The following is a 25,054-nucleotide window of genomic DNA, read 5'->3' as shown; positions in this document are numbered from 1 at the left end:
CAACCAAGAAGAGGTGGCAGAGTAAACGGGCAGTGGTTTGTGTGGCGTGAACGTGAATACGACATACGACACCACGGATCTGAAATAGAACTCTCGTTTCCATTTGCAATATGACTCCTAGCAAGGCTCCTGCTCTCTGCGCTCAAAGAAAACAGGAGGCGGTCGGGTTCACTAACCAAGATTATGCCCGACCGCGTTGGTAAAGTGCTTGGAAATCTGGTGAACATAAGTGGACCAGGGCAGCAGCAGCCGCGATCCACGTTCCAGAAAGCACTCCGCCGCGGAGGGTCCTGCGGCGTCCAGGCGGGAGTCGGCGCCGGGGCGGAGCTGAGCAGAAGCTACACATCGACCTTGCCCGCGATAGCAGCCCTGCCGCCGCTGCCCGGCTCCCCAACCACAAACCCGGGGAGATCCCCTTAGAGCGGGCGCGGGCTAGAGCGGGCGCGGGCGGCTTCACACGGACGTCAGGGGTGACGCCGGGTTGGCGGGCGGGGTCAGCGCGGGGGCGTGTCTGGGGCGCGCGCCGCTGACGTTGGGCTCAGGTGCGCGTGCCCGCCCGCGCTGCCTCCCGCTCGTCCGCGCGCGGCCCAGGTGGTGGCCGGCTGGCTCCCGGTGGGGGCGGAGGGGAGGCGAGCGGTCCCCGCGGGGCAGGCAACGGGAGGACGCCCGTGCTCGTCTCCCTCACGTGACAGCGGGAGGTCGCGGCGGGGACGACCAACCGGGTGGGCCAGGGCTGCGCGGGGCGAGGCAGGCGTCCGGCCGCACCCTCGCGGGCCAGGCGGGCCCTCCCGCGGCTCCGCCCGCGCAGAGGCGAAGCGTCTCCTCCGCTGGGCCGAGTCCGCCAGCCTGCCGGTGGGCATGGAGAACTGCCCCCGAAGCCCCCGCGCGGCCCGCGACCCCAAGCCCGCCGGCCCTCGCTAGCTGTTGGCATCGGGCGTTTTCTTCACCATCCAACCGAGTCTAAGGAATCTGTGGCGTTGAGATTCGAACGAAATGGAAGAAAAAGAGCGATGTGACCCATTCGGCTTTGCCCTCCTGCATTGAGGCCTAGTTGGCATCTGCAGAGGAAAATACAGCCAGGAAAGCGTGGTTTTTTTTCCCCCCCGAAAGGGGGTGGGAGGGTAGGGTTGTGAAAGGGAGGAATCTTACGTTTTATATGTTCTTTTTAAATTCTGCGCTTTGAAAGTGGTGGCTGAATAAACTAATCCAAAAGTTATTTTTTCTATCGAGAAGACAGAAGAGGTGGATTTTTTTTTGTCCCTTTTGATTTCAGCCTTTTCTCCCAGTGACAAAGCATAAATCATGGACACCAGAGAATAAGGTGAACCTCAGGAATCTGAAGACGGAAGCCTAGACCTAGACCTTCTGAATCCGGGGGGAAGGAGTGGGGTGTTTATCAGCTCTGTCTGGAATCTAAATCGAAAAACATGAGTTGCATGCCATGGAAAGGAGACAAGGCCAAATCTGAATCCCTGGAGCTTCCCCAGGCAGCACCCCCACAAATCTACCATGAGAAACAGCGCAGAGAACTCTGTGCCCTTCACGCCCTCAACAACGTCTTCCAGGACAGCAATGCCTTCACGCGGGAAACGCTGCAGGAGATTTTTCAGAGGTAAGCCCCCCCCCCCCCCTTGCTTGGCATCGTGATTCCCACTTCTTGATATTTCTGAATTTGTGGGTGGTGCGATGCCTCAGGGACATAAACCTTCAAACCTACGGGTTTGGAATTAGATGCCGTCGGCCGCTGTAAGGAGCACAGGAATGGTTGGCAATCACCATCTCTGGGCCGTCTGTTGTGGAGTAGCCTCAGTTGTGCGGTTACCACGGTTCTGGTCAGTCAGGGAACTCCATGTTGCATGTGTTATTCCCATTTTGAAATGCAGACAGAGCTATGCAGAGCTCCTTAATTTCCTCCAAATAACCCGACAAGCCATGGACTCAGGGTTGAGTTCAGGTCCCTATCTCTGCTGGTAGTCACTGCTATAATGCCTCCCTTCCAGACCCTGCCACCAAGGAATTTACAGTCTAGAGGAGATACAAGATGCATCCACGGTCAACTGTCACCAAAGGTGGGACATGATGGGCACCACAAGAAAAGTCTACCCACAATGCTTAGCTTTTCTGAGGCCATGTGTTGGCCAGGGTGCTCTTCATATATTGTTTTGTATGACTCTCCTCACCGTCATTTTACTGATAGAGAAATGGACAGAAAGGTCAAGTGATTTGTCCAGAGCTGAGAGAGGAGCTGGCTCCAGATCTCGCCTCTTCCTTGGGGCTGGTGAGAAATTCAGGGATGGAGTCTGCAGGAGTTCCTAGGTGTGTTCCCTAGCACTGTCTCCCCCGAAAGAAAAATGATGCCTTTCGGACCCCTTAGAGCAAATATGTCACTCCACAAGTGGTCAGAGTTCAGTTTTATGCTCATTGCTTTGGCTTTTGAAAAGTCTTTGACCAACAGCCTTGAGCATTGTGGTGTCCTGCTGGACCCAGCAGCATGGCTGCAGTCCACAGCAGCTTTGATGGCGAGCCTGTCTATCCCTCCAGACCTCAGCAGAGAAAGCTCAGGATCCTTTGAGACTCCAGGCCACCTTTATTGATACTCCTCACTTGGAGATGAAGTAGCCGCAGCACAGGAATTACAGCTAGAATCAGCCCGTTTGGGGTGATTTGTAAAGCACAGGTGTGGATGGACCACTTATTCTGAAGGAACCGAAGGTCTCTGAAAAGAGCAAACCTGAGTGCTCTTAAGAGTCATTATTTGGTCTACAGAGCGAGTTCCAGGACAGGCTCCAAAGCCACAGAGAAACCCTGTCTCGAAAAACCAAAAAAAAAAAAAAAAAAGAGTCATTATTTCCCAGTGCCGGTAAAGACTAGAGTAACGCCCTTGCCTTAGCAGGGCAGACGTGCCTTTTGGTTCAGGACCACTATCTGCCAGTACAGTTCAGGCCTCGGGAAATGAAGCCCTAGGAGGTAAGAGAACGTGTCTTCCACCACCCAGTCATGTGACAGAAAGGAGGACCCAGATTTCTGAACTGCCTCCTTCTGGGCAGCTCTGGATTGTGTCCTAATCTGTCACCAGGGAGAAGGAAATGACTCACCATGCGTACCTGCGTGTGCTTGGTGCTCTGTCTAGATTGACAACCCCCGAGCCACCTTAGCAGTGCTCCGGGAACCAGGACTGAGTGGATGCAGTTTGCCTAGTTTTAACCACCAGGAATAAATGTCACATTATTACTGGTTGGTTAGTTCTACTCAGGTTGACAGATTTTGACCTCTGTGAGTTTGGCTCCTGGGCTGACAGGAGTTAATTATCTTGAGACCACTAACAGACCAACACTGCCCCGTTTTTTGAGGGCTGTCTTTGCACAGGCAGCTGAGCCCTCGCGCCCAGTTTAGGAGGTAGGTTCTGTGTTTCCCCCTATTCCAGAAGAAGAAATCAGGACATGGAGTTTGTAGTTGCTAATGGTCAGATTTGGTCCCAAGCTTTATAGCTCCAGGGCCCACCTCCAGAGTGCTCCTCTTGGCATGCTGCAGACGGGAAAAGCTCTTTAAAGAAGCAGGAACTTCAGTAGCCTTCTTTCCAGCTAGTAAGCCGGCTGGACTGGGGGTCTGGGCTGCATCATCAAGTGTTTGTGGAAAACACTGGGCGTCTTTCAGATGAGCTCTCCCTGAGTGAGAGGTGCTGAATATCTGCTAGCACCCACAGGGCTTGTTCCTTTTGAAGCATTTGCAAACTGTGGTATTTCTTTTTTTTTTTTTTTTTTTTGGTTTTTCGAGACAGGGTTTCTCTGTGGTTTTGGAGCCTGTCCTGGAACTAGCTTTGTAGACCAGGCTGGTCTCGAACTCACAGAGATCCACCTGCCTCTGCCTCCCGAGTGCTGGGATTAAAGGCGTGCGCCACCATCGCCCGGCCGAAACTGTGGTATTTCTGTGTTCCTGATCAGCACAGTACAGGCTGACCAGCAAGAGAATTCCAGAAAAGGAGTTCTATAATAGAGCAGTTTTATGTGTGTGGATAAGTCAGGACTTCACCCCCTTCCCTCGCCCCCATGTATGGGAGGAATCCAGAAGAAACTGTAAAGGAAGAAGGCAAGAGAGGGAAGACTAACCACTCGCAGTGTGCCAGGTACTGGGAGGCATTGTGCAGAAACAAGCTGAGCAAGGCACCTCGGGGCTGTCCATGGGGCAGGTCTAAGAGACTGAGGTGCAGAGAGAGCCATGGACAGTGGAGCAGTTTAGAAATGAACAGTTGGTCTCTTTAGAAACTTGCATTTATGGTGCTGGAGAGATGGCTCCGTGGTTAAGAGCACTAGCTGCTCTTTCAGAGAAGTTCAGTTCCCAGCACCCACATGGCAGTTAACAGCTGTCTGTTACTCCAGTTCCAGAGGATCTGGCACCCTCATACAAACATGCATGCAAGCAAAAACACCAGTGCACAAACACACACACAATCTTAAGAAAAGAAAAGAAACTGATATTCAAAGGGAAGAAAGCTGGCAAGGTTAATCCATGCTGGTGTACAAACGAGACTCCTGAGTGGTAGAAAAGGGGGGAAAGTGTTGATAAGAACTGTTTGCTGCGAGGGAGTTCATCATGGCAGTTGAGTTTTAGCCAGTTAAAGGGGGAGACACAAAAGCAGGGTGGAGTTTTAATAGAGTTGTGGAGATGGGATGACTCATGCTCCAAATAGAAGTGAGTAAGAATTTAGAATGGAGCTAATGCTGATTAGCAGCGAGGGAGGGTCAGGTGGAAGGGGCTTGACCTGGAGAAGCTCCTCAGGCAGCGGCACGTGTCTCCAGTGTATCCACCTATGCACTTCACCGTATCTGTACATAAACTTTAAAAAAGAGGGCTGAGAGGTGAGCTCTCAGAGTAGCACTGACCTCTTGACCTTATGCATACTCGGCAGGTGTTCTGCTGCTGTACACTTCAGCTTGTGGTAGCATGCTTTTTTTTTTTTTTTTTTGGTTTTTTCGAGACAGGGTTTCTCTGTAGCTTTGGAGCCTGTCCTGGAACTCCCTTTGTAGACCAGGCTGGCCTCGAACTCACAGAGATCCACCTGCCTCTGCCTCCCGAGTGCTGGGATTACAGGCGTGCGCCACCACCGCCCGGCTGGTAGCATGCATTTTATCTTATTTACTGTGTTTCATGTGTATGGGGGTTTGCCTGTATGAATGTCTGCATCACATACATGTGTTGGATTCTCTAGAACCGAAATCACAGATGATTGTCAGCAGCCATATGCCTACTAGAAACCAAACCTGTGTTCTTAACCACTGAGCCATCTCTTCAGCCCCTCTAGTAGCAAAGGGCTCCTTTTTTTGGCTAGGCTACTTTGGAAATACGTAGGCCTGAAACATTTTGTTTGGTTCTTTCCCATTATTTTAGTGACCAGAAGTTCTTGCAGCAAGCTGTGCATGCCTCCCCTAAATAGAATAGCTATTAAAATCTGACTAGACAGAAACTAGCCTGGTGACAGGGAAACATTCTGTTGAAGGAGGAACTAGGTTAGGCGTGCTGGTGAGCGTCACAAAAGGTAAGTGCTCCAGTTTCTCTACTGGTCATTCGTCATGAGAGATGGGAGGAGCCATACTGAAAAGTTTGAGAAGGTGAGAAACTAAGAAAAGTGCTGAGGGTTTTTGTTTGTTTGTTTTGGTTTTGAGACAGGGTTTCTGTGTACTCCTAGCTATCATAGAATTTACTCTATAGACCAGGCTGGCCTCAAACTCAGAGATCCGTCTGCCTCTGCCTCCTGAGTTCTGGGATTAAAGGCGTGTGCCACCACTGCCTGGCTAAGGGGCTGAGTATTAACCTCTAGGGATTGGAGGAGCTCATCCAAACTTGTGAGGGGAATAGCTGACATGTCCCTACTCTATGAGCTGTGTTGTATTTAGAAAGATATCAGGAAATTCAGATGAAAGAAGGGAGAGAAAAGTTGATTAAATCTTTCCTTCCATCCCTGCTTCTCCCTCTTCATTAAAATCCAAAATCAGCACCACAGCAGGCAGAGTAGTGACTTTGGAGGGGACTGAGGACAGTAGTAGTAACCTGGGCTACGGCCCACCTGAGAGCGTTTCAAATCTTACCCAATTCTGGCTGCAATAACCAACACCAGATGCTTGCTACAAGCCCCAGGATTTCTGTAGAAATCAGCAAGGCAGTTCTGGGCAGTAGGCACTGTACCCAAGAGGCTCTGGTGGTGTGCTGATGGACTGTCACGGGGAAGTAACCGTGGGCAGTTGAGTGCTGTCTTGGAGGCTAGGTCCTCGCTGTGCCACTTACCTGGCACCTACGCGTGACTGTGAAAGTCACTGTAACCTTTGCACCTCAGCTTCCTTATTTACAGAAAGATTGTAGAAGGATTAAATGATAAAGCCTATGAAGCAGCTAACCCAGTCAATTATCCTTAAAAGGAAAAGAAAGGACTTTTGGGAGGGCAGGGGGAGAATTAGGGGTGCCCATCCCTGTAGAATGGAATGGAAATTGTTGTTAGCATTTCCTATATTGATCAGTTTGGATTTGTTTTTGAAAGGAGATCTCATGTAGCCCAGACTGGTCTGGAGCTTGTTATATATAGGAAAATGACTGAACTTCCGATCCTCGGCCCTCCACTTCCCAAGTGCAAGTGCCAGCTAGATAACAGTCGTGTGTCATTGCTCCCTATGTTGATCAGTTTGGACATGTTTATTAGATGCCAATGCCAGGCTGAGACATAGCATTAAAAGAGTTCCAGGGACTCAACTGTTTGAATGCATGCCAAATGAATTCTTCAATAAATTAGTATTGATGGTGTTTGGATAAATTTGGATTATGTGTGGTCCTCGGTGTCTCCCTCCATTTTCAGAGTCAGGAAGGATTCTGTGGAAGAGAGGATGTAAGGTTGAGTCTGAAGAAGCTGTGGGATTTGGCCTGTAGTCAGAAATAGGATAAACCACTAAAGGCCACATAGCTCTGATGCCTGAAGTATACCAAGCTCCCCGGAGAGGACAGCAGCGGATTGAGTAGAGTGGGACCTGGAGTTGGCTAGGCAGGCACTAGGCTGGAGAAGAGGGTGAAGTGAGGCCTTGGTGAGTGTGAGAGAAAGATCTGTGCTGACCTGTTGGGAGGAGCTTGCGGGCTAGCAGAAGAGTCTGGGAGCTTTCAAAAGCTCAGTGTGACACTAGGGGCCTCCGGTTAGGAAATGTGGGAACAGCAGGAGAGGGTCTGAATCTTAAGATTTTTAAAGAGATGAGAGCAGGACAAGAGATCTTGGGACAGCAGTCCTGAAAAGCAGACTTCAGAACGATGTCTGTGTAGCCATTGGTGTTGAGGGCTGAAGCACGGTGTGTAACCTTCTCTATGCTAGGGACTCGTTCCTGCTTTACTTGCTGGCTCATCCTGTGTTACTGTATTGAAATATTAGCTGCCTCTCAGAGTCTCCAAAGTGAGCATGAAATTGGGAGACTGAGGAGAGCACTGCCCTGTGAGCATGCAGGGAGGTAGCCTGTAAGAGGTTGAAGTCTTAGCCTTATTTCTAGTGATGTCATCTTTCTTGTATTGGTCAGAGACTCTCCAGGGAAGATTGAAGCCACACAATAGGTTCCTGAAGAGTGGGAAGAAGGAAAGGATCTGCTACCGCCCACATGTGGTCTCCTCTTCACTTCTCCACTGCCAGGAGAGGGAACCTGGGTCCTAGTGCTCCATGTTTCAGCCTGGGGACTCAGGACTCAACAGACCTTTGACTCAGCAACCTGATACTCCCATCCCACCCTGACTCTTGGGTCTTCACTGTAAGCCACATAACTGGATTCTCATGAACGCAGGTTTGAGCTTAGTTCTGCCAGCTGTTAGTGTTCATGGACAAGTCAGTTAAATCACCTGACTTCATGTGGAGTGGCACAAGCCTAGCATTCCCAGCACGGAGGAGTTGGAGGCAGGAAGGAGGATCAGGAGTTTGAAGTTATCCTCAGCTACATAGGGACTTTGAAGCTAACCTAGGCTACATGAGACCTTCTTTGGGGGGTAGTTGGAGGGTTCAAAACAGGGTATCTCTGTGTAACAGTCCTGGTTGTTCTGGAACCGGCTGTGTAAAGCAGGCTGGCCTTGAACTCAGATCCACCTGCCTCTGCCTCCTGAGTGCTAGGATTAAAGGTGTGCACCACCACCCATTGAAACCTTTTATAAGAAAAGAAAAAGTTCTTTAAATTTTACCTAACTTTAGAATTAAAAAATGTTTATTTTTATTATTTAAAAATTGTCAGAAAAGAAATTAAATGTCGGGCAGTGGTGGCTCATGCCTTTAATCCCAGCACTCAGGAGGCAGAGGCAGGCATATATCTGTGAGTTCGAGGCCAGCCTTGTCAACAAGAGCTAGTTCCAGGACAGGCTCTAAAGCTACAGAGAAACCCTGTCTCAAACAAACAAATAAAAAAAGAAAAAAAAAAAAAGAAATGAAAAAGGCACATTGACGCCGGGCGGTGGTGGCACACGCCTTTAATCCCAGCACTCGGGAGGCAGAGGCAGGCGGATCTCTGTGAGTTCGAGACCAGCCTGGTCTACAAGAGCTAGTTCCAGGACAGGCTCCAAAACCACAGAGAAACCCTGTCTCGAAAAACCAAAAAAAAAAAAAAAAAAGGCATATTAAAAGAGGGGAAAAAAAGGACCACCCACAGCCATGGCCCTCATTGGGACTGCTTTCTGCTGCCTAGACACCCAAGGTCTGAGTGCCTATGGGAAGGAGCTCTTTGACAAAGCCAACAAACACCAGTCTTTGCACAGCCTGGTTCTGCTAGAATTACCCTATTGCAGAAAACCCCTCTGGGGCTAGCTTCTGAAACTACTTTATTCTTCACCAGCTCTTACAGTCAGGCTCTGAGTGGAAACAGTAGCATCCAGGTTGTGGGTCCTGTTGGAGGGAGCCTGCTAATTTTAGGCTGAAAGGGTTGGGGCTTGAAGCAGAAAAGGTATTAAAAGAAAATGGCACATAAAACATCATGTGTAGGTATGTGTGTGTGCCCATGAGTGCAGGAACCTGCAGGACCGAGGGGCATCAGATCCCTGGGAGCTGGAGGTTGATGTCTGTGAGCTGCTTAATGTGGATCCTGGGAACCACTCAGGTCCTCCAAGAGAGCAAACCTTTCTAGCCGAAGAGCCATCTTTTCAGCTTCGGACCTCAGGATTATTTACTCAAATAGGATGAATTCATACCTCCCAGTGTGGGAATTAAATGAGGCACTTACTAAAGCAGTAGTTCTAGCATTGAGCAAGTGATGGTCATCAGAGGAAATGGCATTTGGTTACAGCGTGTGGAACTGGTGCCTTTGGTCTGGAGATATCAAGTGAGCCCTTTTCCCTTTAATTTTCATTATTTTTTTAATGCATAGGGTAGGGATATTAGTTTTCTCCAGTGGTTGTCACTGGGAATATCAGCCATGGGTAGGCCCCATGTCCAGGAGCAGTTGGTCAATACAAAACAGACTATATTTATATTTTGTCTAATTGGTTTTTTTTTCTATCTCTTCAGTTTGTTTTGATTTTCTTTTTTTAAGAGAAAAATCATGAATTTTGTGGCTAGGGAGGTAAGAAGGATCTGAGAGGGGTTGAGGGAAGAGAAAGAATATAATCAAAGGGCTGGAGAGATGGCTCAGAGGTTAAGAACATTGACTGCTCTTCCAGAGGTCCTGAGTTCAAGTCCCAGCAACCACATGGGGGTTCAGAACCATCTGTAATGAGGTCTGGTGCCCTCTTCTGGCCTGCAGGCAGAAATACAGGCAGAACAATGTGCACATAATAATAATAATAAATATGGCAAATATATTGTATGAAAAAAAACTAACATCAGCCAGGAAAAAAAAATTTTATGTGTAGGCTGTTTTACCTACATCGATGTCTGTGTACCATATTTGTGCCTGGTGCCAGCAGAGGCCAAAAGGCATTGGGTCACCAGGTACTGGAATTATAGGTTGTTATGAGCCATCATATAGTAGCCAGTGCCCTTAACCACCAAGCCAACTCTCCAGCCGTAAATCCCTGTGATGCCCAGTATGGTGGCACACACCTTTAATCCCAGCACTTCGGAGGCAGAGGCAGACAGATTTCTGTGAATTACCGACTCCAAGGGCTTGTCTACAATAACAACAACAACAACAAAAAGATATGTTGGCCTTCCAGTCAAAATGGCCTTCCCCATCTCCTGGTTTGTCAAGACTGTGAAAATAAGCCAGGCGGTGGTAGGGCACGCCTTTAGTCCCAGCACCTGGGAGGCAGAGGCAGGCGGATCTCTGTGAGTTCAAGGCCAACCTGGTCCACAAGAGCTAGTTCCAGGACAGGCTCCAAAGCCACAGAGAAACCCGTGTCGGAAAAAAAAAAAAAGCAACAACAACAAAAAGACTGTGAAAATAAAATGATAGGATTGGAAATGCCTTCAGTACAGGCCTCAGTAGGAAAATGGAATTGCTGAAAGGAGCAATAAAAAAAAAAGGGGGGCAGTCGGGCGGTGGTGGCGCACTCCTTTAATCCCAGCACTCGGGAGGAAGAGACAGGCGGATCTCTGTGAGTTTGAGACCAGCCTGGTCTACAAGAGCTAGTGCCAGGACAGGCTCCAAAGCCACAGAGAAACCCTGTCTCGAAAAACCAAAAAAAAAAAAAAAAAAAAGGAGGGCTTGAAATAGGTGGGGTGATGCATACCTGTAATGGTAGCACTTTGGAGCTGAGGCAGGAATATCCTCACCTCAGGGCCAGCCTGAGCTAGTATGGAGACTTCAGTTGAAAGCTGGGTAGGCCACCAGAACTACAATTGAGTTTGTTTGGTTTAAGGTTTGTTTTTTTGTTTGTTTCCAAGACAGGACTTCTCTGTGTAGCCCTGGCTGTCCTGGAACTCACTCTATAAATCAGGCTGGCCTCAAACCCAGAGATCACCTGCCACTGCCTGTAAATTTATTTTGTTTGTCTGAGTTGATTTTGTGCTTTTTTTTTTTTTTTTTTTTTTTTTTTGGTTTTTCGAGACAGGGTTTCTCTGTGGTTTTGGAGCCTGTCCTGGAACTAGCTCTTGTAGACCAGGCTGGTCTCGAACTCCCAGAGATCCGCCTGCCTCTGCCTCCCAAGTGCTGGGATTAAAGGCTGCGCCACCACTGCCCGGCTGCTTTTTTTTTTTCAGGATAAACACGGGCACACATGCATGGACACACATGCAGGCACACTGTCTGTAATGGGCTCTATATTCCAGTTTAATATAGCCCTCATTAGAGTTTATTACCGTTCATTTGGCTCCTGTTCATACATTTATGCTGCCTGTCTCAACTACTGTGGACCTCTGAATATTCAGTAATAATGATTACTGAAGTACAGGTCTTAAATAGAGTATTTAAATTGCAAAAGGCAGGAGCAACACTCACTGCCTGCCATTTAAATATCACCTGTCTTTTACTAGTTTTTTATTTTATTTTATAGTGAAGGTCTCACTATGTAGTTTCAACTGGCCTACAACTCACTAAGTAGATGAGGCTGGACTTGAACTCACAGAGACCTTCCTGCTTCTGCCTCCTTAGTGTCAGAATTAAAGGTGTGTTGCCACCACTGGCACCACCACTACCATGCCCAGCTTTGTCAGTGTTTTGTTGTTGTTGTTGTTTGTTTTTTGTTTGTATTTTTAAGGTTTGTATGAAACAGAAATAACATCAGTAGGAAGGCTATGCTGACAGGAATTTGTAAAGGAGACCAGCATCTCTGTGCATCAGTTCGTTTTTGTTTTTCAAAGCAGGGTTTCTATATGTAACAGTCCTGATTGTCCTGAACTAGCGCTTGTAGACCAGGCTGGCCTCGAACTCACAGAGATCTGCCTGCCTCTGCCTCCCGAATGCTGGGATTAAAGGGGTGCGCCACCACTGCTTGGTCTGTGGATCATTTCTTGTGGTCATTCCCTCACTATAACCCTCCTCTCAAAAGGCCAGACAGGTCTCAACCTTCCTGGATGTTTTTACAAGGGGGAGGCAATCTCCAGGCTAGCTTGTTTGTGAGATTATTCTGCCAAGAGAACCAGCTTCCAGGGCAATGCTGCAAAATGCTTTTTAGGTGGTCCTAGGCTGGGGAGGCTGGCAGACCAGCAAGCCTAAGCTTTTCCTTTACATTTGTAGGTTGTCTCCAAACACTATGGTGACGCCCCACAAGAAGAGCATGCTGGGAAATGGGAACTATGATGTGAATGTCATCATGGCAGCACTTCAAACCAAAGGCTATGAAGCTGTTTGGTGGGACAAGCGCAGGTAGAAAACAAAACTTGATTTGGCGACAAGGGCCAGCCATGGCACCAACCCCAGGTGAATGGGGGCAACCATGGAGAGTGGCTGCCTCAGAGTCTGACACCTTTTCTTTTCTGCAGGGACGTGGGTGTCATTGCTCTCGCTAACGTCATGGGATTCATCATGAACCTACCCTCCAGCCTGTGCTGGGGTCCCCTCAAGTTGCCTCTTAAAAGGCAGCACTGGATCTGCGTTCGTGAGGTGGGAGGGGCCTACTACAACCTTGACTCCAAACTCAAGACTCCGGAGTGGATTGGAGGCGAGAGTGAGCTCAGGTGACCCCTAACAGCTGGGCTGCTGAGCGTTTAGTTTGGGGTGCTGGGGAGTCAAGCTCATCTGATTACCTGACAAAGGAAATGAAATTCCTGTGTCCTTGGATCCTTGCCCTGCCTTCTTGGAATCAGGGTCTTTTAAGACTCAGAACTCCATCCATCCTGTGATCCTAGCTTTCTGATGCTGTCACCTTCCATTTAGATAACTGCCAGTTATCTATCAGACAGGGTTAAATTTCTCTGTTGACTTACTTATTTTTTGAGACAGAGTCCCTCTATGTAGTCCCAGTTGTCCTGGAACTCCTTATGCAGACTAGACTGGTCTTGAACTTAAGAGATCTGCCTTCTGCCTGCCCTTGCCTCTTGAGTGTAAAGACATTTGCCACCACCACACCCAGCCCCGTAACTGAAGTTTTTTTCCTTTTATTATATGTGTGTAGGTGTGTGTGCTCCTGGGCATGTGTGGAAGCCAGAGGACAATTTTTAGGGGGTTGGTCTTCTTCCACTGGGGTTCCCGGAATCTCCCTGCTTGGCAAGTGTTTTATCTTGAGCTGGCCCAGGTTTTATGCTGTTTTAAAATATGCAGTGTTCTAGAACTCACACCAGCACACTAATGGTAGTAATCTCTGAGAATGAGCAGAAATTGTATATCTGTGTGAGGGTGCTGGATCCTGGTGTTACAGACAGTTGTGAGCTGCTATATGGGTGTTGGGAATTGAACCTGGGTCCTCTAGAAGCAGTCAGTGCTCTTAACCACTGAGTCATCTCTCCAGCCCTGAGACTTGAGTTCTAACAGAAATGGAGAAGTAACCAAACATGGAACTTTTAAGTCACCCTTGGAGTTTTAAGATTGCCACAGGGATAGCCTAGGTGGTGGTGGTGGTGGCGCCGCACACCTTTAATCCTAGCACTCAGGAGGCAGAGGGCAGGTGGACCTGAGTTTGAGGCCACTTGGTCTACAAAGCAAGTTCTAGGACAGCCAGAGCTATAGAGAGAAACCTTGTCACAAACAGAACTGATTGGTATGAGTGATAAATGGGGAAGTCTCTATCCTAGTGAATGGGCGGCCCCAAGACTGCAATCTGCAACTCACTGGCATCTCGTTTCTTGTTGCCTATTCCCTCTTACATAGGAAATTTCTAAAATACCATTTGCGAGGAAAAAACTGTGAACTCCTACTGGTGGTACCAGAAGAAGTGGAAGCCCATCAAAGCTGGCGAGCAGATGTGTGACAGTTATGCTGGACCTGCTCTTCGCCTCAACCTCCAGCCCTCTTTGATGTGCTGTGGCCTCTACAGTGGGTCTGTCCAGCCACTTCCCTAAACATCTCATTGGGTTTCCCCCTCAAATTTGACAGTGCAATAGGACAGGTGTGTGGACTGTCACAGCCACCAAGCACTGTCTGTGCCTGGGGAAGAAGGTAGGAGCTCTGAACATTTAGGGCAAGCCATTTAACACCTTTTCTATTTTAGAGAAGGGAGGTAAGAGGTGGGGGGCTTGCTTACTTCCCCCTTTCTATGAGGACTTGATACAAGTTCTGCTGGTAGTTGTCACTGATGCTCCAGGCTCGCAGGGAACACACACTTCCTCTTTTTCTCTCCTGTGGCACCAGGGGGTCCAAGGACACAATACTTGCAGAGCCCAGTGACTAGTTCAAAGGACCCAAGCATAAGCGTCTCAGGAAACTGTCAGGCCCCCAGCGGTGGCACTACATGCCATCTGCAATCCATAATGCCACTTCTTACCCCATTTTAAATCCTAGCCAGCCTTGGAGTTTTATAATGAGAAGTTCTGATATTCCAAAGTGGGTAAATTGCACAGTATTCCAGCAAGACAATGGTGAAAGATGCCTAATGTTGTGTGGCTGGAGCCACATTAGGACAGTCATGGGTAGCTTTTCACTCAGATTATGTCCCAACATTTCACTACATTGACATAGGAGGCTCTGGGGCAAAAGACAATGAAGAGGAACAGTATTCCTAGTTGGCTCATTTTAACAAAATCAGAAACACCTCTGCCATTGACACCAAATTTCATAGGGACAGAGTTGGGTGAGGAAACCGCCATGAAAATGAGCCTCGCAGTCTGAGAGTGAGAACTGGCAGGCACATCCTGGGCTCCAGAGTTGCAGGTTATGTGCACAACGCTAGAGGCTCTCTGAGTTTGGCATCTTTGTGTAGTTTCCATTACAAACTGAGGGTTGGCTCACCCCCACCTCAAGTAGTTCTAGACCATTTTTCTCCTGTAATTTTAGAAAATAAGTAATTACCATACCACACACTAGTGTGGTTGTGGTGGCCTTCAAGGCAGGTGGGCAGGCAGGTGACCTGGCCAGTCCTTAGGGAGACCTGGTCTCTGCAGGTCTGAGAGCTGTCCCACTGTCGATCCTGAGCAAGCTTACTGGGGTGAAGCGGGGGCTGTCTCCCCACTGACTGGAGTGCATGTTTACACCAGCACTTCTCTGCACATGCATCTTCAATCCAACAAGGCCGTTTTTTATTCGAGTAGCAGAGGGCCCCAAGTGGCTACTGCAACTCAACCACGGTCATCTGTACCATTTTCTACACCGGATCTGCTTGGCACCATGGGGAGCTCTGACCCTGCACAATGACATTCCAATCACTACCAGCCAGAAGTTACAGCCGACCTTGCTGATCGGCACAAGCAGGACCTTGGGTCCATTGGCACTGTCAGTGGTAGTAAGCCATTTCTTGGGAAGAGGAGACTCCTCCCTACAGATCTGCTTGGGCCTGTGCAAACAGCACTGGAAAGGAGCCCCATGCACGCGGAGTCCATGAGCCAGTGGAATGTACAAAGACGCTTAAGCATTTCAGGGCTGGTCTGTTCATATCCAATCTGGTGCTTAGGAACAGGGACCCATGTTGATGCCCAAGGGCAAAAAGCCCCATTCCTTTTAAGGAAGGGGAGCCTGACCCTGATGCCCAGCAAGGGGCAGCCCTAGGCTTTGTTCTTCTTGCTTTATTCCATTTTTTGTTGGCCTTGTGCTGGGTTTGTTTACAAAGATGTATTTTGTTTAACCAAATATTAAAAATGAAAAACTGAACACATTTGTTGCCTAACTATGTAAAAACCTTTGGAATGATTCTGACATAAAGGGATTTTGTTACCACTCTGAGATACACTGTCAAATTTCGCACCTGAAAAGCCAAGACAAAGTAGTTCAGAGGTGCCCAACCACCATTGTCCTACCAGAGGGGACGCTGAAGCAACATCATGTGTTTGAGGTCAGTATGGAATCCAGCTAACCATAGCCTGCCTCAAAAAAAAAAAAAAAAAAAAAAAAAAAAAGGCTGGAGAGATGATGGCTCGGAGGTTGAGGACACTTGACTGTTCCTCCAGAAGACCAGGGTTCAATTCCCAGCACCCAAATGGCAGTTTACAACTGTCTGTAACCCCAGTTCTAGATCTGATACCTTCACACCAATTCACATAAAGTTTAAAACAAAACAAACAAAAAATACCCTTGAGGCATTTGCATTTTACTGTAATTTTTTTTTTTTGTTTTTGTTTTTCGAGACAGGGTTTCTCTGTGGTTTTGGAACCTGTCCTGGAACTAGCTCTTGTAGACCAGGCTGGTCTCGAACTCAGAGAGATCCACCTGCCTCTGCCTCCCAAGTGCTGGGATTAAAGGCATGCGCCATCACTGCCCGGCTTTTACTGTAATTTTAAAATGAGACTTCTGTTGGAGTTTACCTTTTGACTGTCTATTAGTGTTTCTCTAATTATCAAGTGAAAAGCCAGACACAGCAGAGCTGTTTGCCTTGAGAGCACACAACAGTGGTCTAGGTAGAAGGCTGGCTTTGAATCCAGATCCTGTAGTGACAGGCCTTCTACAGGTTCCTTAACCCATGGGAATAGTACATCCTCCTCAATCATACAATGCCACTGGGAATTGATTACAAAATAGGATCAGAAAACCTGCATAATAAATTATCACACTGGGTGTGGTGTTGCACAAGTTTGATCCCAGCACTCGAGGCAGAGGCAGGCAGGCAATCCTGAGCCAACCTGGTCCATACAGACCATGTTTCAAGAGAAAAACAAAAGACCAACATTGAGTGGGAAAACTTCAAGGTTCAAAGATAGGACAATAGTAGGATCCATTTACCAGAGGCTCACTTAAAAAAAAAAAAATAAAAAACAAAAAAGGAAGCTGAGTGGTGGTGGCACGGGCCTTTAGTCACTCCAAGAAGCAGGCGGATCTCTGTCTCTCTGAGTTCAGGCCAGCCTGGTCTACAGAATGAGTTCCAGGACAGCCAGGAAACTCTGTCTTGAAAAACAAAAGAAATCAGCCTTACCAGGTGTGTATGCCTATAATCCCTCAGCACTCAGGACTGAGATGAAGGCTAGCTTGGGTTATGGAGAGATTCCATCCCCAAGAAAAGAGGTAACAAGCTCTATCTCCTCTCAAGACCAGAAGGCAATACATACTTTAAACAGTTTCTAAGTAATGTGTAGACTGCACACCCACAGAGCATGCCCTTCAACTTTCTGTAGGGGAGACTGAAGTGATTCAGGGCAACAATCAACACCATGTTCAGAAAGAAATGTTCCTTAGATGTATGAAACGAGGTTGGAATAGAGGTGCTGGCTTAAGCAAGAAGAAATTTGGCAGGCAGTGTCCCTGTCTCTTTTTTGGGGGGAGGGGCAGGGGAGGAATAGAGGAAGACAGAGTTTCTCTGTCAAACAGTCCTAGCTGTCCTGGAACTCATTTTGTAGAACAGGCTGGCCTCAAACACACAGAGATACACCTGCCTCTGCCTCCCAAGTGCTGGAATTAAAGGCATGTGCCACTACTGCCTGCTGTCCCTGGCGTTCTAAAATGGCCTCAGTTTAAAATATGTATCACAAACACAGCAATAACACTTTCAGTTGGAGTTCTTTTAATATTTAAATACAAAAAGTGAGCACTGACTTCTTTTTTACACAGCACGCAGGTCCAATTGTGCAGAGGGAGGAGCGCCTGCTCAGACCACAGTCCCCATCTGGCTAAAGCTACAGCCAGCCTCCCTTCTCTCCACCATACAGGGATTCCCGTTGACCATTTTGTAATGGCAGCTATAATGGATCTTGTCAGTTTCACACTGCTTACATGCCCCAGACATTCCCATTCTTCTAAAGAAAAGTGTCTTTAAGGGTCGGGGTGCTTACTTCTTCCCCACAAGGGGCACGTGAGAACTTCGACAGGAGCAGTTTACTAAAGGGATAACGTGGAATAACCTTCCACATGGCTGTCCTCTAGCATCAGACCAGGAAATAAGTGAGAGCATGATGAAGGGCACAGGTCCAACTGGAGTCTCCATGAGAAACGGAGAGTGCCCACCAGACTAAATAGATTGATGCGCCAAAGTTAAAATAAGTCCAAACAATCAGCAGTTCAAACACAACTCAATTTCAAAGTCCTCCCCCCGGACAAATTCTTAAGTAATAATCTAGATCTTTCCAGGAAGTGGAGGTAGAGCCCCTGGCATTCCTCCTGACAGCCCTGTGTTAGGCCCCAAAAGTATCTGGAAAAGAGAAAAGTGTGTTAAGACACTGTATAGTTTCAGTAGGTTAAACAATCCAGACCTCGGGCCTGCATCGCTGGCCCGGAGCCCAGGAGCCCAGAGCGTGTGCTCACCTGCCGCTGCTGCAGCTGCTGCTGTTGCTCCATTTGCAACTTTTCTGTCTCAAAGACAACAGGAAGAACCAGGATCATAAAGGAGGTGGTCCCAATCCACAAAGCTGCCCTGGAAAATCTGCAGAGGGAGGTGTGTGTGGTGACGTACCTCCCCCGATGTTTCTCAAAGTGTCCCTACCCATTCCCTCCACCGAACTCCTAGCAGAGCCAAGAGGAGCAGTGGTTACCTAGTGATTACTGTAACGTTCTTATAAGTCTCGCATATAGAACCCTTAGTTAATATGAAAAAATTCCCACAACGTTCCTGCCAGATAAGAACTCCGCTCTGAAGGCGAACCACACTCGGAGTGTTGCAATGAATCCAAGGTCACTCAAGCTCCCGCCTGTGGCTTCCGAGGCCCGGTGTCCTCTGACGGCACCAGTCCCTCCATGCACACTCTCGGTGTCTCTACATTCGTTCCTTACCTGTACATCTTCTGAGCCACAAAGAGCGAGAGATCAAAGGTGGCTCCGGCGGCGGACCGGACCCTCTCCGGAAACATCTCCGTCAGACCCCAAAGTCTCTCCGACAGGGTCTCATCTAGCTGTGGTGGAGGAGGTGAGGGTCGTTGGCGAAGCGGCAACAGCACCGGAGTCGCCGAGCCCTGGGCCTGGCCCTTCCCTGCCGCGCGGATCAGCCGCCCTCCCGGCTCGCGGTGCCCACGCTCCGACGGCCCGCTCCCGCCCCGCTCCCCGCAGACCCGGGCACCTCGTCGTCGTCGTCTTCTTCCAGCTCCTCCTCGGCCTTCTCCGCCTCGGCTTTCGGGAGCAATTCGTCTGGGGACAGAGGCTCCCCGGCGCCGGCAGCAGCGACGGCGGCGGCCATGGCTGTAGGACACCGGAAGCGGAAGGGAGCCGGCGAGACGGCTCGCCGCTGGACAGAGCGTCTTCCGGAAGCGAGCCGGGCTAGCTAGAGAGAGAGAGAGAGAGAGAGAGAGAGAGAGAGAGAGAGAGAGAGGGAGGGGAGGGAGGGAGGGAGGGAGGGAGGGAGGGAGGGAGGGAGGGAGGGAGAGAGAGAGAGAGAGAGAGAGAGAGAGAGAGAGAGAGAGAGAGGCAGGAGGAACTCCGTCCCGCCCCCTGGGAGTCGTCCGCCTCTTGGCTCTGCGGATACAAAAACTCTCAGCATGTTGAAGGAGAGAGGCTATTCTGTGCAGTTGGGGCTGGGCTGGGCTGGGCTCCGATACCTGCATATTTAAAAGAAAAAAAAATATATATATAGGCATTTAGAGACAGGATTTCTATGTACAGCCCTGACTGTTCTGGAACTCGCTTTGTAGCAGAAATCTACCTCTACCTCCCAAGGGATTAAAGGTGTGCACCGTTCCACACGGTTCTGCTTGTTTATTGAGACAAGGTCTTGCCTAGGCTAAGCTAACCTCAGATTTCTCTTGCCTCAGTCTCTCAAGTGTAGGGATTACATACGTGTGTCGTTCAGCCATCAATAATGAATGCTTTAAAATTTTTATTTTATATTATGTGTATGTGCACGAGTATAGGTACCCTTGGAGGTCAGAAGCCTTTGATCCCTGGAGCTGGAGTTACAGTCATGAGCCACTCGACATGGATGCTGGGTACTGAACTTGAGTCCTTTGGAAGAGCAGTAAGTGATCTTAAATGCTAAGTCATCTCTCCAGCCCCAACAACACATAATTGAAGAAACTAAATCTTATTTTTTAAAAAATTGCTTTCATTTTGTGTTGGTACATGTATGCATGTAGTGCTTATGGAGGTCAGAGGACAACTTAGAGGAGTTGATTATATCTGTAGCAGGGCTCCAGACCTTAGTATGCTCCAGCTTAGAGCATAACTGACTCCATGATGGAAGTGCCATTCAGGCTGTAAAGTCAGCACACAGCACCACGAGGGGAAAATGAAACAAAGGACTAATCCGTCAAAGACAACAGTTCTGGGAAAGTCTCTAAAGGTGCAGACCTTGCTTTCTGACTTCTGGAGTTCTGCTTCTGGCTAACTGTTCTTGTTAACTGAAACATGCCAACCCAGGACACGGTTTTTGTTCTTAAAAGCTCAGTGCTACCACTGGGATCCTGAACATCCAATATAGTCACGGCTGGCTAATAAAGACTTCCTATTGGCTTAAATCCCTGTCTGAGCCATCTGGTGAATTTCCCAATGAAAGACCCTCCAAGAGAGTCTTTCCTCTGGGGAGACCCCTCCCAAGGAACAGCGAGACCACTTGTACGGATGCAAACAGCAAGAGGTTTATTCAGATACACAGGTACCTGGGGCGACAAAGTCTCTCGGAGGACTTGAGCGCCTCCAGGTCGGGGTAATGGGTTTATATATGTTTTGGGGAGCAAAAAGCGCGGTACAGAAGGGAGAAGCGTAGTTACAGGGTTTTTATTGGTTAGTTTCAATGTGGCCGAGTTCAGGTCGGGACAAGGTCCCTGGTTTCCGAGAATTCGGATATGGGCAGCCTTGGCTCTTATCTAGGGCAGACAGGGTGTCTTCTCGATGTTCCTCCCCGCCTGGGACAGACGAAGCCCACATTTTCGGTATTCCTCGTCCCCCCCTCCCCCCCCCCCGGCCCAGCCACAGGTGTCTCTATCTCGTTTTGGCAGCTTCTAAACTGCCCTTTGTTCAAACCCTGAATATTCAGTACAAGCCTTGTAAAATGGCGTTACCCGTGCATCAAATCCAGGCTTAGCAGCAGGCATCTTCACTTTACTCCTACTGCTATTATTAATTATTTTGAGACTAGGTTCATGTGGCCCTGGCTGTCCTGGAACTATGTAGGCCTCCAAATCATAGAAATCCACCTGCTTCTCCCTCCAAAGTGCTTAGACCAAACATATGCAACATCATATCTAACTCATATATGAATTTTAAAAAAAAAGTATGTTGTGGTTTGCAAGAAATGGCCCCCAAAGGGGAGTGGCACTATTAGGAGGCATGGCCTTATTGGAGGCAGTGTATCACTGTGAGGCGGGCTTTGAGGTTTCTTTTGCTCAAGCGTCTCTTAGTGTGACAGTCGGTTGACTTTCTGTTGTCTCTGAGTCAAGATGCAGCACTCTCAGCTCCAGCACCATGTCTGCCTGCATGCCGCCATGCTCCCCACCATGATGATAACTGGACCTCTGAAACTGTAAGCGAGCCACCCTCAATTAAATGTTTTCTTTATAAGAGTTGTGGTCATGGAGTCTCTGCACAGCAATAAAAATACCTAAGACATATGTTTAATAATAAAGGTTTTTTTTTTGCTGTTGTTTGTTTTTTTTTTCCGAAACAAGGTTTCTCTGTGTAGCCCTGACTTTCCTGGAACTCACTTTGTAGACAAGGCTGGCTTCCAACTCACAGAGATCCTCCTGCCTCTGCTTCCCTAGTGCTGGGATTAAAGGGGCGTGTCACCAACATCCAGCATTTTTTTTTGAAAAGGGTTTTCAGTAATTATAAAATTGCCAAGCAATCAGAAAATAGTGGGATCATACAATGTCACTTTCCGACCGCTGGGGATGCCTGAGAAGCCTGAACCAGGATAAAAGTCAGAGCTCCAGAACTGGGGGGAATGAGGAGCCAGTGCTTCAGGTTTCCAGAACAAATGCCTAGCAGCAAAGGCCACGCGGTGAGTGGAATCCAGGTCAGAGGTCACACAGACAAATGACCTCTAAGAGTTCCAGTGAGAGGTTATGCTCCACCTGGAGAGGAGGAGGGTGTCCTAGAACCCTCAGCTCCTGGCTGTTCCACTGCCTCTTCCCTCAAGGCTACATACAGTAACTGCCACCCCATGTCCTGTCGGAATCTGAATCTGGAGGTAGAGCTCTTACTTGAGGTGAGGGCAGCTAACCACGGCTGTAAAAGTCATCCTATACCTGCAAACTCAAGTGTAGATTTGCTCTGGTTGTTGCAACTAATACTGTCTTACGTCCACAGAACTTTCTGTTTCGGCTCGTCAGTGACAACCCTTCCCTAGTCCAACTCAGCACAAAATGTCATGGGACTATTGCGTTGATTACAAGAAATAATGGCCAGTTATAGCACTAGTCAGTTTCTAGTCTGACTAAGGCTTTGAGGGAGAATTTTAGCCAGAGCCTGAAGGAGATATCTACCAAAAAGGAAACTTTTTTTTGTTTTGTTTTTCAAGACAGGGTTTCGCTGTGTAGCACTGTCTGCTTCCAGAACTCACTCTATAGACCAGGCTGGCCTTGAACTCAGAGATCTGCCTGCCTTTGCCTGCCCAGTACTGGGATTAAAGGCATGCACCACCACTGCCTGGTTTCAAACAGGAAATTCAACACCTGGGGCCATGTTGGTGCCTGAGGGCCACACCTACTGCTGGAGCCTGAGCTGTCTGTGCTGACTTCCGGGCCTGGGCTGTCATTGAGAACCATGTCTGGGTAGTCCATGGTCCCACTGCAGCAAGGGTCTGTGTTTATGTCTGCAGCCTATTGTTGCCACCAAAGGCCATATGGATGCCGAAGGTCTGGGCCGTCCCATGACCAAGTTGGTATCCGTGGGCCCTGACACCGCCAGGGCCATGCTGATCTGAGTGGCCTGCACTGCTACCCAGGGCCATGGTGACATCCAGGCCCACACTCCTTTCAAGGGCTTTGTCCATGGCCCTACAGCAGCTGGGATTTAAGTTGATGGCCACAGCTCTTGTTACCACTGAGGGCTGTGCACTACTTGGGGTCTGGTCAGCCACCTGAGTCCATACTGATCTGGTGGCCTGTTTTGCTACCTGGGGCCATGATAGTCTGGATTGGGGCTTCTGCTGAGGGTCGTGTGGGTCTGTGGTCCTGCTGCAGTTGGAGTGTTGATCTCTGTGGCCCATGTTACCATGGGGGGCCATAGGAACCAAGTATGCTGAAATCTGAGGGCCATGCTGAGCAGCCGCCTCCCTATGCTGACCCTGCCCCTCGCTGGCCACTGCAGCAAGAGTGGGTACTGCTCACATCATGGGAGAGCTGGCCCTACATTCAGGGATACGGCCCCAATGGCATGGGCGTAGGAGAGCTGGCTCTACCCCAGCTGCCTGGACTGACCAAATCATCTGCCACCCAGCCCACGTCCAGAGCTTTGACTGACCCACTCAGCATCTACCCTATCTGTGTCCTGCTGGAGTGTGAAGGGACTGGTCTTGTGGAACCCTAGCAGCAGGATCTCTGACTGGGGCAACAGCAGGGTATCGGAGAGGAGTCTTGAGGTTCCAGTGCTGATGCTGATGGTGTAGCACTGAATGAGGCCCTGAATGAGGCCAGCAATTCACTGTAATGAACATTTGCCAGTAAAGCTGAGTGGACAAAAGGGTCCATTGCGTGGCACCCTGCAGCTCCCAACGTAACTGAGCGGAATGAAGAGGTAGGGAAATGGAGGAGCCAGGTGTGGTTGTTTTTGAACTTTTTAAAAATTTTTTCTACAGGGGTGAAGAGTGGATATGGAGGGACTGGGAAAGGAGCAGGATTGGGGTGCATAAGGTGAAATTCCCAAAGAATCAATAAAAATGATATTGGGGGCTGGAGAGATGGCTCAGAGGTTAAGAGTACTGACTGCTCTTCCAGAGGTCCTGAGATCAATTTCCAGCAACCACATGGTGGCTCACAACCACCGATAATGATATCTGGTGCCCTCTTCTGGCCTGCAAGCATACATGGAAGGAATGTTGTATACATAATAAATAAATTTTAAAAAAATTTAAAAAAATAAAAATGAAATTAAAAAAATGACATGCTCTTTAATCCCAGCACTTGGGAGGCAGAAACAGGTGGATCTCTGTGAGTTTGAGACCAGCCTGGTCTACAGAGCTAATTCCAGGACAGGCTCCAAAGCCACAGAGAAACCCTGTCTCGAAAAACCAAAAAAAAAAAAAAATGACATGCTAAGCATGGTGGCCCTAGTACTCAGGAGGCAGAGGCAGGTGGATCTCTATAAGTTGGAGGTTAGCCTGGTCTATATACCCAGCTCCAGGACAGCTAGGATAGAGCCTGTCTCAAAGCAAAAAAAAAGACATACCTCTCAAGTGGGGGAAAAAAAGCAAGACTAGTCTTCCCAAGGGACCTAGGGCTGGCAGTGAGGACTGGGTTATGTTTTTGTGTTTTCTAGACATTTTTGATAACAAAGGTCACCCTTGGCCCCTTCCTGCAACTATGACTGTCAAAAAAAGCCTGGTGAGCCCCACGTGCAAATCCCATGTTCACTAACGTCAGCTCTTCTGTTTCCAGCTGTGTGGTGGGAACAGTCTAGGCCCCTGCAACCTGCTCCTCCTACAGAACGAGGGCAATGGTGGCCTTCTGCTCAACTAAGTCCTTAACTGCACAGCTGCCCTCTATCACACTGGCTCCAGAACCCTGCCTAAGGTACCAGTGGTGGCAGGGGGAGTCACAACATTGAGACATCTGAATGTGCCCTATTGTGGAATATTATTTTATTTATTTATTTATTTATTTATTTATTTTTGGTTTTTTTGAGACAGGGTTTCTCTGTGGTTTTGGAGCCTGTCCTGGAACTAGCTCTTGTAGACCAGGCTGGTCTCGAACTCAGAGATCCGCCTGCCTCTGCCTCCCAAGTGCTGGGATTAAAGGCCTGCGCCAACACCTCCCGGCTTGGAATATTATTTTAAATAGGGAAAGAAAGGTTACATTTGTTTTTGCTGCAGAATGTTACTTTCCTGTACGAAGGTGTTGCTTTTGTTTCACTTTGACTGCCTAAGGCACCCAATTGATCAGATAAAAAGCTGAACCGGAGAAAGGACTGGTGGGGCTGGTGTTTAGAGAGAATAAATAGCTGAAGCTGAGCAGTAGTGGCACACACCTTTAATCCCAGCACTCGGGAGGCAGAGGCAGGCGGATCTCTGTGAGTTCAAGGCCAGCCTGGTT

At 48.6% G+C, this 25,054-nt stretch overlaps 2 protein-coding genes across 3 annotated transcripts; one reads left to right on the top strand and one right to left on the bottom strand.

Annotated features, from left to right (window-relative positions):
• Positions 1–298: 298 nt before the first annotated feature.
• Positions 299–15,720, top strand: Josd1 (Josephin domain containing 1). Of its 2 annotated transcripts, none has more exons than XM_041672341.1 (4): positions 299–1,612; positions 12,108–12,236; positions 12,353–12,537; positions 13,677–15,720. In XM_041672341.1, exons 1-4 carry the CDS (start codon positions 1,428–1,430, stop codon positions 13,685–13,687), a joined length of 510 nt encoding a protein of 169 aa, XP_041528275.1. In that variant the 5' UTR covers positions 299–1,427; the 3' UTR covers positions 13,688–15,720. The 2 variants fall into 2 exon arrangements, with proteins under 2 accessions (XP_041528275.1, XP_041528274.1); XM_041672340.1 differs by having other exon boundaries at positions 309–1,612; positions 12,353–12,547; positions 13,677–15,713.
• A 1,705-nt stretch (positions 15,721–17,425) lies between these two features.
• On the bottom strand, positions 17,426–19,092 carry Tomm22 (translocase of outer mitochondrial membrane 22). The gene is made up of 4 exons (XM_041672336.1): positions 18,934–19,092; positions 18,651–18,769; positions 18,186–18,303; positions 17,426–18,072 (listed from the first exon to the last, which is right to left on the bottom strand). The coding sequence occupies exons 1-4, from the start codon at positions 19,048–19,050 to the stop codon at positions 17,998–18,000; spliced, it is 429 nt and encodes a 142-aa protein (XP_041528270.1). The 5' UTR covers positions 19,051–19,092; the 3' UTR covers positions 17,426–17,997.
• Between the last annotated feature and the right edge of the window lie 5,962 nt (positions 19,093–25,054).

The sequence above is a fragment of the Microtus oregoni genome, unplaced genomic scaffold (assembly GCF_018167655.1).
Source record: "Microtus oregoni isolate MIOR12 unplaced genomic scaffold, Mior012 000022F_ref0000154, whole genome shotgun sequence".
NCBI lineage: Eukaryota > Metazoa > Chordata > Mammalia > Rodentia > Cricetidae > Microtus > Microtus oregoni.
The sequence above is the reverse complement of the archived record's forward strand: the minus strand, read 5'-3'. Positions and strand labels throughout refer to the sequence as shown.

What these genes read in the sequence shown, in the direction of transcription:
- Tomm22 (XM_041672336.1), bottom strand. Translation starts at nt 19,050, where the DNA reads ATGGCCGCCGCCGTCGCTGCTGCCGGCGCCGGGGAGCCTCTGTCCCCA. An exon ending in GTGGCTCAGAAGATGTACAG is followed by an intron (nt 18,304 to 18,650) that starts GTAAGGAACGAA and finishes CTCCCTCTGCAG; the next exon opens with ATTTTCCAGGGCAGCTTTGT. An exon ending in AGCAGCTGCAGCAGCGGCAG is followed by an intron (nt 18,073 to 18,185) that starts GTGAGCACACGC and finishes TCTCTTTTCCAG; the next exon opens with ATACTTTTGGGGCCTAACAC.
- Josd1 (XM_041672340.1), top strand. Translation starts at nt 1,428, where the DNA reads ATGAGTTGCATGCCATGGAAAGGAGACAAGGCCAAATCTGAATCCCTG. An exon ending in GTTTGGTGGGACAAGCGCAG is followed by an intron (nt 12,237 to 12,352) that starts GTAGAAAACAAA and finishes TCTTTTCTGCAG; the next exon opens with GGACGTGGGTGTCATTGCTC. An exon ending in GGAGGCGAGAGTGAGCTCAG is followed by an intron (nt 12,548 to 13,676) that starts GTGACCCCTAAC and finishes CCTCTTACATAG; the next exon opens with GAAATTTCTAAAATACCATT.